The sequence below is a fragment of the Vipera berus genome (genome assembly GCF_964194415.1).
Source record: "Vipera berus genome assembly, chromosome: 10".
Taxonomy (NCBI): Eukaryota; Metazoa; Chordata; class Lepidosauria; order Squamata; family Viperidae; genus Vipera; species Vipera berus.
In genome coordinates, this window is record NC_138213.1 from 17,875,989 (window position 1) to 17,888,307 (window position 12,319).

Sequence of the window (12,319 nt, forward strand, 5' to 3'; positions counted from 1 at the left end):
TTACAACCCCATTCGAGACCAGGATTGCTAGGCAAGGCAGTGGTTGCACGTCATGTCTAATTTTGCATCCTTTCCCACCCCATGATTCTTAAGCAAATTGCTGCATTTGTTAAGTCAATCAGATAGTCATTGTGAATTTGGCATCCCCCATTGATTTTGCTTCTTGGAAGCCGGCTGGGAAGGTGGCAAGTGGCATTCACATAGCCTGAGGACCAGCAATCATTGTAAACACATGCCAGATGCCAAGCACTGGAATTTTGATGACATCACCAGGGAGATGCTGTGACGGCTGTAAGTTGTGAGGACCAGTACCAACTCATTTTTCCCCAGTGCGGCTGTTGTAACTTTGAATGGTCACTAAATGAAATGTTGTTAGGCCAAGGATTACCTGCATTTAGTTAATCAAAGGTCTCTACTGATGGACCAAACAGGACTCACCGAGAACCAGCATTCCATAAATCTGAGAGATTTAGCATATCCCGGTGTCAGCTCCGCCAGCTTTGGCTTGGCACCTTGCCAGCATTCTGCCATTGATGGAGGGAGGGGGGAACAAATGGGCAATAAAAAGCTGTATACTTCTGTAATGGGAATTAGGGAGGGGGGCACTGACAGTTGAGGAAGAACAGAGGAGTGGTTTGGATCCCAGTTCCTGCTGGAACCCTGGCATCTGTTTGCCCTGAGTGTGGAATTTCACCAGCCCAAACACCTCCGAGTTTCTTATAATACCTCAGCGGTGCTGAATTGGCTGTGCCTGGCCAGACTAGGGGGGAAGGGTTAGGGCCGTGGTGGCAAACCTATGGCATGCGTGCCACTGGTGGCATGCAGAGCCCTATCTGTGGGCACATGCGCTGTCGCCCCAGTCCTAGGCCTTCAGCTGGGTTTTATAAAACCTTTTCGCTTTACGCCTCCGCCACCGTGTGCAAAAAAAGTTTCCATCAATCAATCAATTTCAACTTCTCACGGGGAAAAAAAAGATCTCGCAAAGTTGGAATTGATTTATTGAACTTTTTAGTCCTACCCAGTCTGCCGTTACCACCGCAGCCATGCCCACCCAATGGGCCACGCCCACCCGGCACCTGACAATACGTAAGTGGGTTTTGGGTTGCAGTTTGGGCACTCAGTCTCTAAAAGGTTGGCCATCACTGGGCTAGGGGGAACCAGGGGTTTTAATTCTGTATTGAAGCATGGGAATTTTTAGATTCCACTTGACTCTCCTGCATTCAGCATCATTCAGTAAAAGCGCCTTTTCACTTCCAATGGAGCCGAGAGTTTTACTTCCCTAAGGGATCAGACTGGGCCAGGTCTGACACCCTGTTTGGATGAGAACCACTAGATCAGGGGTCCTCAACCTTGGCAACTTTAAAACCTGTGGACTTCCAACTCCCAGAATTCCAAAGCTGGCTGAGGAATTCCGGGAGTTGAAATCCACAAGTCTTAAAGTCTTAACCCGGGACGCTGCAACCGTTATAAACGTGAGTCAGTTGCCAAGTGTCCGAATGTTCATCACGTACCAGATCTGCAACAATTGCATGAAAAACTGTCAGAACTCACTTTCTTTTGATGCTATTATAACTTTGAACAGTCAGTAAAAGAACTGTTGTAAGGTAAGGATTATCTGTACTTGCTTTCTTAGAAGGAGTACTGAAGAACAATAAGCTTTATTTGTTCAATGCGGGGTTTTATTTTTACATTTTCTGATAGCTTGTTTGAAATCCACTAATACGCTCTAGGTCGGGGGTCCCCAACCCCAGGGCCGTAGACCAGTACTGGGCTGAGGCATGCTAGCAACTGGTCCACACGAACAAGCAAGGCCCCATCCATGGGATGCAAGCAGCACACAAAACCACACCCCCTCCGGTCCACGGAAAAACCTCTCTCCACGGAAACGATCCCTGGTGCCCCAAAGGTTGGGGACCTCTGCTCTAGGTAACTTCAGAACAGGTGAATCTATTTTGTTTAGTTCCCATTCTAACTATTCTGAAGTGAAAATGTACGGGATTGTACCTGTCTCGCAGGAATGCTTTCTAAATACTATAGCGCCCAAGTTCGGAGGATTCCTCAGCATTTGTCTGATACCTTTCTGAAAAATACGTTCCTAAGTATTTTTCTTTCAAACTCAATTTCATTCTGAAACATCCGTTTGAAGCAATTCCGTTTCAATTTCGTTCTCCAGCATCTGCCATCCAGCTGTGCTAGACTCTCACTGAAGCCAAAAATCGGACACATCTTGCAGGCAATCTGGGTGGAAGGTTGATCTAAAGGATCGTTTCAAGAAAAACGGAATGCATTTTGAATTCGAAGTATTCTGCACACTAGCTTTTAGCAATGAAGCCTGGAGCCAAGATCATGAAGGAAAAAAAAAAGCAGTATGGTGACAGTCACCATGGTTACCATGGACTACGACCACCATGATCCACACCTTTTGGTGAATAACCAACAGCTACCTTGCAAATAGATAAAAATAGTGCCCTAAGCACACCAGGTGAAGAGGGAAACCAGAAAAATGGAGTGTTTTCACAACATGCTTATTCTGATTACGGTATTAAATTCACATTTTCTGAGTTTCGACAATACATTGAACCATAAATTAACGAAGCAGTCCACATTCTCGCAGTATTCAAAACCATAAGAAACTAACTAGGGTAACTTTTTAAAAGTTTAAAGTCTATCAAGAGGTTTGTAACTGAACTAGTTGAAGAGTTTAATCAGTGGTATGGGAGAAAGAGGATAGGGAATGTGAATGTGTGTCAAATTTTAACAAACAATATTTGAGGGGCCGCCACAAAGAAGAGGGGGTCAACCTATTTTGCAAAGCACCAGAAGGCAAGACAAGAAATAATGGATGGAAACTAATCAAGGAGAGAAGCAATCTAAAAATAAGGAGAAATTTCCTGACAATGAGAAAAATTAGTCATTGGGACCGGTTGCCTTCAGAAATTGCGGGTGCTCCATCACTGGCAATTTTTAAGGTCTCCTGCTTGATCAGGGGCTAGACTAGAAGACCTCTAAAGTCTCTTTGAACTCTCTGCCACCAGTTTGATACAAAATAATTGAAGCTGTCAATCCTAAACAACACTGGAAAAGTTATTGTTCACTGTACATTTTAAAAAAAAAAACTACAACAAATTCATTAGCCAAACATTTCTCAACATTACACAACCAGATTGTTTGACGTGGTAAGATTGGGAACCAAGCGAGAAAATTGTGCATTATCCTTCTTTACTGATAAACAAGCCTTAATTATCACTTGTGATTCCTACCGATGCACAATTACCCCTTGCACGGATTAAACAAAGCAAAACGAAAATCTGTTATCCTTGATTTCCAAAAGAATTCTCTATGTAAATTATTTTCTTTTCCGAGACTTTCAAACACTTTCAAAAAAAAACCCACTGCCCAGTTATATAACTTTTAACAAAATTTAAATAATTTGCTATCAACACGAACCTTCCTGATATCAATCCCAAGAGGAAAACTCTTTATTTGATAAGATCTGGCACGCCAGATCTGTTCTGATCTGGGAAACGGGAGAAAGATCCCCCCCCCCTATTTCCCAGCTACATTTCAATAAATTGCAATTCCTTCATATTCAGGAGAGAGCCGTAAAAGATTAATTCCTGAAGAGGGACAAGGAGAGGAAGACAGGAATTTTTCCCTAACTAGGGGAAAATAATACCAGCCTTAGCCATTATTCTTTCTCCACATTTCTCCTTGCCCTACAAAGCAAGTTGCTTCGTTTCTCCGTGCAATAGTTTTTTAGGAGGAGAAAACTTCCACAGTGAGTGCAAAACTTAACTGAAGAACTGAAAAGGTTTCTAGTAATTTTTATTTATTTATTTATTTATTTATTTATTTATTTATTTATTTATTTATTTATTTATTTATTTATTTATTTATTTATTTATTTTGGGGGGGGGGCCTCAGCTGTTTGAAAGTTGCTGCACCTGGAGATATCGTTGTGGTTGTTGTTAATGTGTAGCCTCTCAAAAAAATTGAGAAAGGGGGAGCTGATCTTCTCGCTCCCACCCACCCGATTGACTGCGATGGTAGAGGGGGCCGGCCCAAAGCTTGAGGCTTTTTCTTAAAAAGGACCACATTCTTGGGGGGTCTTCAAGAAAGGCTGAGAGCCCCCGCCCCCTCTCCAAGGAAGCCCTTTGCAGCTGCTCCGGGAGAACCCCCCCTTCCTGTTTTGCAGCCGCCGCCCCCCCGCCCCGGACTCTGGGTTTGCAAGTGCCCCCCCTCCTGGGTTTCGGAGCCAGGCTACTCGTGGGCAGGGGGGGTCTTTCTCCAGGATGGAGCGATAGGGAGGAGGAATATCTCCACCCAAGGTCTGCAAAGGGGCCACCATAACCACCAACAGCCACCCCCCCACACACACACGGAAACCTTGCCTCTCGTCCCCCCCCCCCAGCCCGCTAAACTCCGGGGACGCCAGACTCGGCTCCCTCAAGCCCCTTCCTTTTCTCCTCTCTTATGCCCCCACCAAAAAAATAATAATACCGAGCCCCGGGGTCCGCCCAGTCCCTCCGAGGCGCGCCTCGATGGGGATAGACTGCCCCCGCAGCTGGAGGCTCCGCCGGCATCCCGCGCGAGGGGAGAGAGGAGAAGAGGAAGGGGCTTGAGTGGAGCCGAGTCTGGCGTCCCCGGAGTTTAGCGGGCTGGGGGGGGGGACGAGAGGCAAGGTTTTCGTGGGGGGGGGGAGGAAAGGTGTTGGTGGTTATGGTGGCCCCCTTTGCAGACCTTGGGTGGAGATGTTCCTCCGAGGGAGAGCCGCGCCTGCTAAGGGGTCGCCCAGCCCGGAGACCCCTCCCCCCCCCCGACTGCCCCCAGCCATCCGGGGCCAGGAGAAAAGCACCGCTGGGGGGGTGGGGAGGTCTCCCAGAGGGGCTGAGAAGCTGCAGCCAGCGCTGGGGGGGGGGGAGGGGGAGGCAGGTGGGCTTGCAAGGGGTCCGGGCATCTCCCCCCCAGCCCAGCCCTCCAGCCCGACTCACGTCCAGGATGACGGAGGTGCCCTTCTTCGGCTGGGCGCCGGCCGCGGGGCCCTCGGGCAGCAGCTCCCGCTCGGCCAGGGGGCTCTGGCCGTCGCTCATCTTGGTGACCACCCAGCGGAGCAGCCCGTCCAGCCCTCCGCTCGCCGGCTGCGGCTGCTGGCGGAGCAGCCTGTGGACGCTCTCGCGGCAGTAGCGCGCTGCCTGCTCACACATCTTGCCCCGACGCCTTCATGCTGGAGCCGGGGGGATCCCCGCCCCCCCTGTCCCCCCCCGGCCCCCTCCGCGCCCGAGCCCACCCTTGGGCGCCCCCCGCCGGAGGCAGCCGGAGGCAGGAAGGCGGGCGGGCGGGCGGGCGGCACTGGCCCCGCCGAGGGGGACCCGAGGGGATTCAGAGCCGGAGGGGGGGCGGCGGCGGCGGGCGGGTCTTGTCTCCGAGCCAGCGGGCGGAGAGGCGCGAGGCCCCCCTGGCTTTTCGCCGCCGCGCGTGGAAAGGGATGAGCAATTGCCTGGAGTTTCCTAGGTGCCAGGTGGGGGGAGAGCGGGAACTGAAAAGCCCAATGCAAAGGAAGGGGGGGGGGGTTGACAGGAAAGCAAGCAACTCCGGTTATCAATTGTCGTAATGTAATGTAATGTAAGGTAAGGTAAGGTAACGTATAGTATAGTATAGTATAGTATAGTATAGTATAGTATAGTATAGTATAGTATAGTATAGTATAGTATAGTATAGTATAGTATAGTATAGTATAGTATAGTATAGTATAGTATAGTATAGTATAGTATAGTATAATTAATATGATATATGATATGATTATAATATAATAATATAATATAATATAATATAATATAATATAATATAATATAATATAATATAATATAATATAATATAATATAATATAATATAATATAATAATCATATTATTATTATTATTACAAAGCACTTAGACTTATATTCCACTTCAAAATCATTTATGGTGTTAGCATATTGTCCCAAACAATCTGGGTCCTCATTTTACTAACTTTGGAAAGATGAGAAGCTGACTCAACTGATATGATATGATAATATAATTAATATATAATATAATATAATATAATATAATATAATATTATAATATAATATAATATAATATAATATAATATAATATAATATAATATAATATAATATAATATAATATAATATAATATAATATAATATAATATAATAATAAAATAAAATAAAATATAAATATAAATATAAATATAAATATAATTTAATAAGCACTTAGACTTATATTCCACTTCAAAATCATTTATGGTGTTAGCATATTGTCCCTAACAATCTGGGTCCTCATTTTACTAACTTTGGAAAGATGAAAAGCTGACTCAACTGATATATAATAATATAATATAATATAATATAATATAATATAATATAATATAATATAATATAATATAATATAATATAATATAATATAATATAATATAATATAATATAATATAATATAATATAATATAATATAATATAATATAATATTAAAATATAAATATAAATATAAATATAAATATAATTTAATAAGCACTTAGACTTATATTCCACTTCAAAATCATTTATGGTGTTAGCATATTGTCCCTAACAATCTGGGTCCTCATTTTACTAACTTTGGAAAGATGAAAAGCTGACTCAACTTATGTAATATAATATGATATGATATGATATGATATGATATAATAATATAATATATTGTCAAACTCAATCACGTCACATGACACCCCTGATATAGATGAATAAGTCTGGATAGTGAACGTTGCAATGCAGAAAAGAAAGAACAGGAGAAAAATCAGAAAATTCAAAGTTCTGCAAAAGAAATAGAACGACGGTGGCAAAAGAAAGCAAAGATAGTGTCAATAGTAATAGGTGCCTGGGGTGCAATCCCAAAACCTCTGGAGCACCCCTTGAACACAGCATTGACAAAATCTCCAGTCCATTGCAAAGGCAGCATTCCTCAGAAGAGCTTACATCCTGTGTCAAGACTTTTAACACATCTAAGCACAATAGCTGCCTATTCCAGGTCCTTTGGGAAGGTGGATAAAAATACAAAATCCAGTTTGAACATCTGGTTGCAACAGCTGTAATAATTCTGCATGACACAGTGACACTGAATAAGGGTCTCCCTCTCAAAACCATCCCCATCTAAAGGTTGTGGTCAGGTAACCCCATGACGTGATCCTTCACCTAGTCAACACACCTGCTTCAACCTACTTTGTGATGTCAAATGCAACTAGTTGGGTTCTCATCATGTGCGAAGCCACACATCGTGGTTTATAAAGCCAAATCTGACAGCTTAGCCAAACGGGACATTGTCCTTCTTCTAACTTTCAGCAAATGTGCCCGATGGATAAAGAACAGGACTTTTCTTTGCCCATTCAAGCCAAAATATGCAACTGTTCAACAACTGTTACCGCCCTCTTTTGTTTTCGAATTCTGTAACAATGGATTCAATTTTTCGATGTGTGCAGCTCCTTCCCAGTCTATTATTTTGGAAGGCAATTGAAATAATGGCAATCTTGTTGTTTTTTAATGTACTTTTTAGGGAGATTTTTTCTCTCTCTTATGAATTTAATTTAGGTCCTCCTCCTCCTCCTCCTCCTCCTCCTCTTCTTCTTCTTCTTCTTCTTCTTCTTCTTCTTCTTATTATTATTATTATTATTATTATTATTATTATTATTATTATTATTATTGATCATCGCACAGTCAACCAGATGTTCAGACTGGATTTGGCATTTTTGTCTACCTATCGAGTCCTTACCAAGGACCTGGGATAGGCAGATGTGGATGTTTGATGGTATTACAAATATTGTCGCAGGACGGAAGCAGTTCCTAGTAAGGCTGCCTTTTGCAATTGACTAATGGCGAATTTGTCAATGCCGATGATGGTGTTCAAGTGGTGCCCCAGTTGTTTTGGGATTGCACCCAAGGCGCCTGTTACTATTGGTACTACCCTTGCTTGCCTTTGCCACAGTCTTTCTATTTCTATTTGTAGGTCTTTGTATTTTGTTATCTTCTCCAGTTCTTTCTCGTCCATTCTGCTGTCTCCAGGCACTGCCACGTCCACTATCCAGACTTTTTTCTCTTTCTTATCAACAATTGTTATGTCCAGGGTGTTATGTTGCAGGTGCTTGTCTGTTTGAATTCTGAAGTCCCAGAGCAGTTTAATTTTATCATTTTCTATGACTTTCTCTATTTTATGAGTTATAAGTTCTTAGTTACAGGCAAATGATATTTCTTGCAGATCTTCCAATGCATCATTGTTGCTACTTTGTCATGCTGCTGCTTGTAGTCAGTCTGTGCAATCTTCTTGCAGCAGCTTACCAGGTGGTCCACTGTTTCTTCAGCTTCTTTGCATAGGTGGCACTTAATGTCTGTTGCTGTCTTCTCAATTTTGACTTTGTATGCATTTGTCCTTAAGGCTTGGTCTTGTGCAGCCCGAATTAGTCCCTCGGTCTGTTTCTTCAACTTTCCTGCTCTTAGCCATTGCCAGGTCTTGTTATTATCTGCTTTCCCACCTATTTTTTTTAATGTACTGACCATGTAGTTCTTTGTCTTCCCATGCCTCTATTCTGTTCTTCATTTGGTCTTTCTTGTAGGCCAGTTTGGTCTCTCCAGTAGTCAGTAAGCCTTCCTGATATACTAATTTCAGTGCATCTTCATCATTGTCCTTCAGATATTCTTCCAAAGCCATTTTTTCTTCTTCAACCATCTGATGTACTTGCAGCATTCCACGCCCACCTATTTGCCTTGGTAGATAGACTCTGTCAACATCACTGCGTGGATGAAGGGCATGATTCATTGTCATTATTTTTCTGGTCTTCCTATCCATTGCTTTTAGTTCTGCTTGAGTCCAATCCACTATTCCAGCTGTGTATCTAATGACTGGAATTGCCCAGGTGTGGATTGCCTTCATGGTATTTCCTCCATTGAGTTTGGACTTTAATATCTTCTTCGCTCTCTTGATGTATTCACCTGTAATCTTTTTCTTGAGTTCAGTGTGCTTGCTTGATGTTGTCAGCTTGAAGGATACCCAAGTATTTGTAGTAATCTTCCTCATCCAGACTCTTAATGTTATTTTTGTGGGGCATCTTGATTCCTTCAGTTTTCACTATTTTTCTTGTTTGATAGTAAGTGTGGCACATTTGTCTAAGTCAAACTCCATTGCAATATCTTGGCTATATATATACGGACAGTGTTGAGCAGCGATTCTATTTCAGATAATGTTTTTCCATACAGGAGGTGGGATAGTCTGGCAGATGTTTTTGATGTTTGATAGCCATGTCCTGAGTTATTCAGTATTGTTGACAGAGGAAACAGTGCAATAACAAATAGTGGTGATAATGAATCACCTTGAATTATTCCTCTCTTGATGTTAACCTCTCCCAGTCTTTCACCATTGACCTGCAACTGTGTCTTCCACTGTGCCATCGATCTTTGCACAAATTTTCTGATGTTTCTACTGACTCCTGTTATTTCTCGGCACTTGATTATCCAGTCATGTGTCAGAGAATCAAATGCCTTTTTGTAGTCAATCCATGCCACATTCAGGTTGGACTTCCTTTTCTTGCAGTTTTCCAAGATCATTTTGTCTATTAGGAGTTGATCTTTTGTTCTCTGCTATTGGGGCGGTTTTCTTTCTGTCCGGGTGGAAAAAGATTGTTTTCAACTAGATGCTGTTGTACTGCATCAGCTACCACACTAGTTAGAAATTTGAAAGTTGTTGGTAAGCAGGTAATTGGCCTGTAGTTGCCTGGTGTTGCCCCTTTTGCTGGAATTTTCATTATTAAATAGGTTTTCCCAGTTGTTAGCCCCTTTTCAATGTCTCTTCCTTGTAGTATATTGTTGAACTGCTTGACAATGAGTGGGTATATTACAGTTAGATGTTTCAACCAAAACCCATGCCGTTTATTTTCACCTGGTGCTGACCAATTTTTGATCCTCCTTGCTCTTTTTCTATCATTTTTGTTGTTATTACTAGTTGTTTCATTTCAACTTCTGTTTTATTTGCATCCACCTCTTTTAACCAAACTGCATCCTTGTTTTTATTTCTTTGGGTTATCCCATATCTGCTTCCAGAACTGCACTGTTTCTTCCTTGTCAGGTACTGACTGATTCATTCCAGTTTCTCCATTGATGGATTGGTAGAAACATTTTTGATTGGATTGAAATTGGAGGTTCTGCCTATAATTTGCAATTCGAGCTTCGTATCTACTGATTTTCCTGGCTATAGCTGTTACTTGCTGCTTTAATATTTCCAGTGCTTCCTTGATCTTCCTTGTTTCTAAGTGGTATTTCTTGATTAGGTCTTCTTTGGTCTCCTTGTTCTGCAGATTCTTTTCTTTGATCTGTTCTAGCTTGCTTGCATGTGATTTTAACTTGCTGATCTTATTTTCTAGTCTAACCTTCCGTTTTTGTGGTGCACTGTTTCTTTGTTTTTCTTCTTTGTTGATTTTGCATCCCAGGTATTCAGTTATAACTGCAGCTGTGCTGTACATTAGTTGGTTTGCTTCTTGCAGTGAATTGGTGCTTATACTTGATATTGCAGTATTTGCATCTTTTAATGCTTGTGCTAGCTGTTTCTTTGGAACCAGCTTCAATGCAGGCAGCCTTATTCTGTTGTTTTTGTGCAGTTCTAGATGCTCAGTTATTCTTTGTTTCAATTCTTTTATTTCTTTAGTTAGAGGGCTTTGTTCTTCCTGAGGAAGAGGTGCCTGGTTTCCAAATGGGAACAGTTGTATATCTCTGCTGGATTCCTTCACTGCCAACTCCCCCTGGCTTGCCTCTGCATTCTGAATTACTTCTGGCAAGGCTTTGATTTCTTTGCTCTGGGTAAACCTTTGCAGTTTGTCCAATTCTGTTTCTGTCAATACTTTGTTTTGTATTATAAATCGGCCTTGATATGCTAGTCTCTGTTCTGAAGCCTAGAGCAGGGGTAGGCAACCTCGGCTCTTTTATGACTCATGGACTTCAACTCCCAGAATTCCTGAGTCAGCTGACTCAGGAATTCTGGGAGTTGAAGTCCATGAGTCATAAAAGAGCCGAGGTTGCCTACCCCTGGCCTAGAGGAATCACACATTACCTTGTCGAAGCATGCTGGGTTGGATGAATCATAGTACTGTACAGCTGAACATACATGATTGAGAAACTTCATACAAAGCCCGAGTTCCTGTTAAGTCAAATCAAAGAAGCAACCACATGTTTTAGTATAATCTGGTTGATGCGGTATGCTAAACCAAACCCAAAGTTAATTTTAGCTTAGTATCTTGCACAAATCCAGGCAAACATGGATGATTCAATAATGAATCCTGGCTTAACATAGACAGCAAACGGGCTACTCAAGAAGGTAATACTGAATGCAAGGATTTTTTTTTAACTCATGTTTTCTTGAGCAAATAAAAATTCTGGTAGTGAACTGCCAATAAGACTGTAATGCTTGTAAGTGAACTGCCAAGAAAATAGAGACTTTTACCTATCTAGCAATATGTGTGAACTTAGGACATCTTCCCAAGGCTACCAACAGATTGTGTCAAGGTCATCCCAAAGGTGCTTTTTCACGAGGCGACGGGACTTTCTTGTTTTTCTTTGAAGACGTTTCATTCTCATCCCAGAAGCAAAACGTCTTCAAAGAAAAACAAGAAAGTCCCGTCGCCTCGTGAAAAAGCACCTTTGGGACAACCATGACCTGGATGACTGAGCATCTCCATAGACATTGTGTCAAAGTGTACACCTTTCCTGACACTTTGGCTCTGTTCTGAATGGAAAACAAACACAACTCAACAGGAGGAGGAAAGAGTGTGATGCATGCATGTGCCGCCTTGAGTTATTTATAAAGTAAAAAAAGGTGGGATAAATATCTAATAAATATATTCATGATCTTGACACTTTTTCATGGAAACTGCTGAGAGTCACAACTGAAGCCCTGGCTAGATCCCTCAAGAGGGAAAACCTTCACAGGGTGGTTAGGAGGAGCCAAAATGAAAGACCTCTATGCATACCAGCCTACTCCAACTTGGTATTCTTCAGAAGCTCAGTGGTTCCTATATATCTGGAAGACGTCAGATAGTTCAAGGAAAACTGAACTATAACTCCTCCCTCCCTCTTTCCCTGTCGTTTCCTTCCTTCCTTTCCTTCCTTCCTTCCTTCCTTCTTTCCCCTATCTTCCTTCCTTCCACACCTCCCTTGTCTGTCCTTCCTTCCTTCCATCCTTCCACACCTCTTGTTTTTCCTTCCTTCCATCCTTCCTTCCATCCTTCCACACCTCCCTTGTCTTTCCTTCCTTCCATCCTTCCACACCTCCCTTGTC

General features: G+C 42.5%; 1 protein-coding gene across 1 annotated transcript in view; it reads right to left on the minus strand.

Moving 5' to 3' along the window:
• The window catches only part of NECAB2 (N-terminal EF-hand calcium binding protein 2), a gene marked incomplete at both ends in the record, with an annotated part of 159,772 nt that extends 154,568 nt beyond the window's left edge, over positions 1-5,204 (minus strand). Inside the window, one exon of the mRNA XM_081336063.1 lies at positions 4,992-5,204. Coding sequence (XP_081192189.1) covers positions 4,992-5,204 — 213 coding nt within the window. The remainder of the gene's footprint in view (positions 1-4,991) is intronic.
• Positions 5,205-12,319: the final 7,115 nt, after the last annotated feature.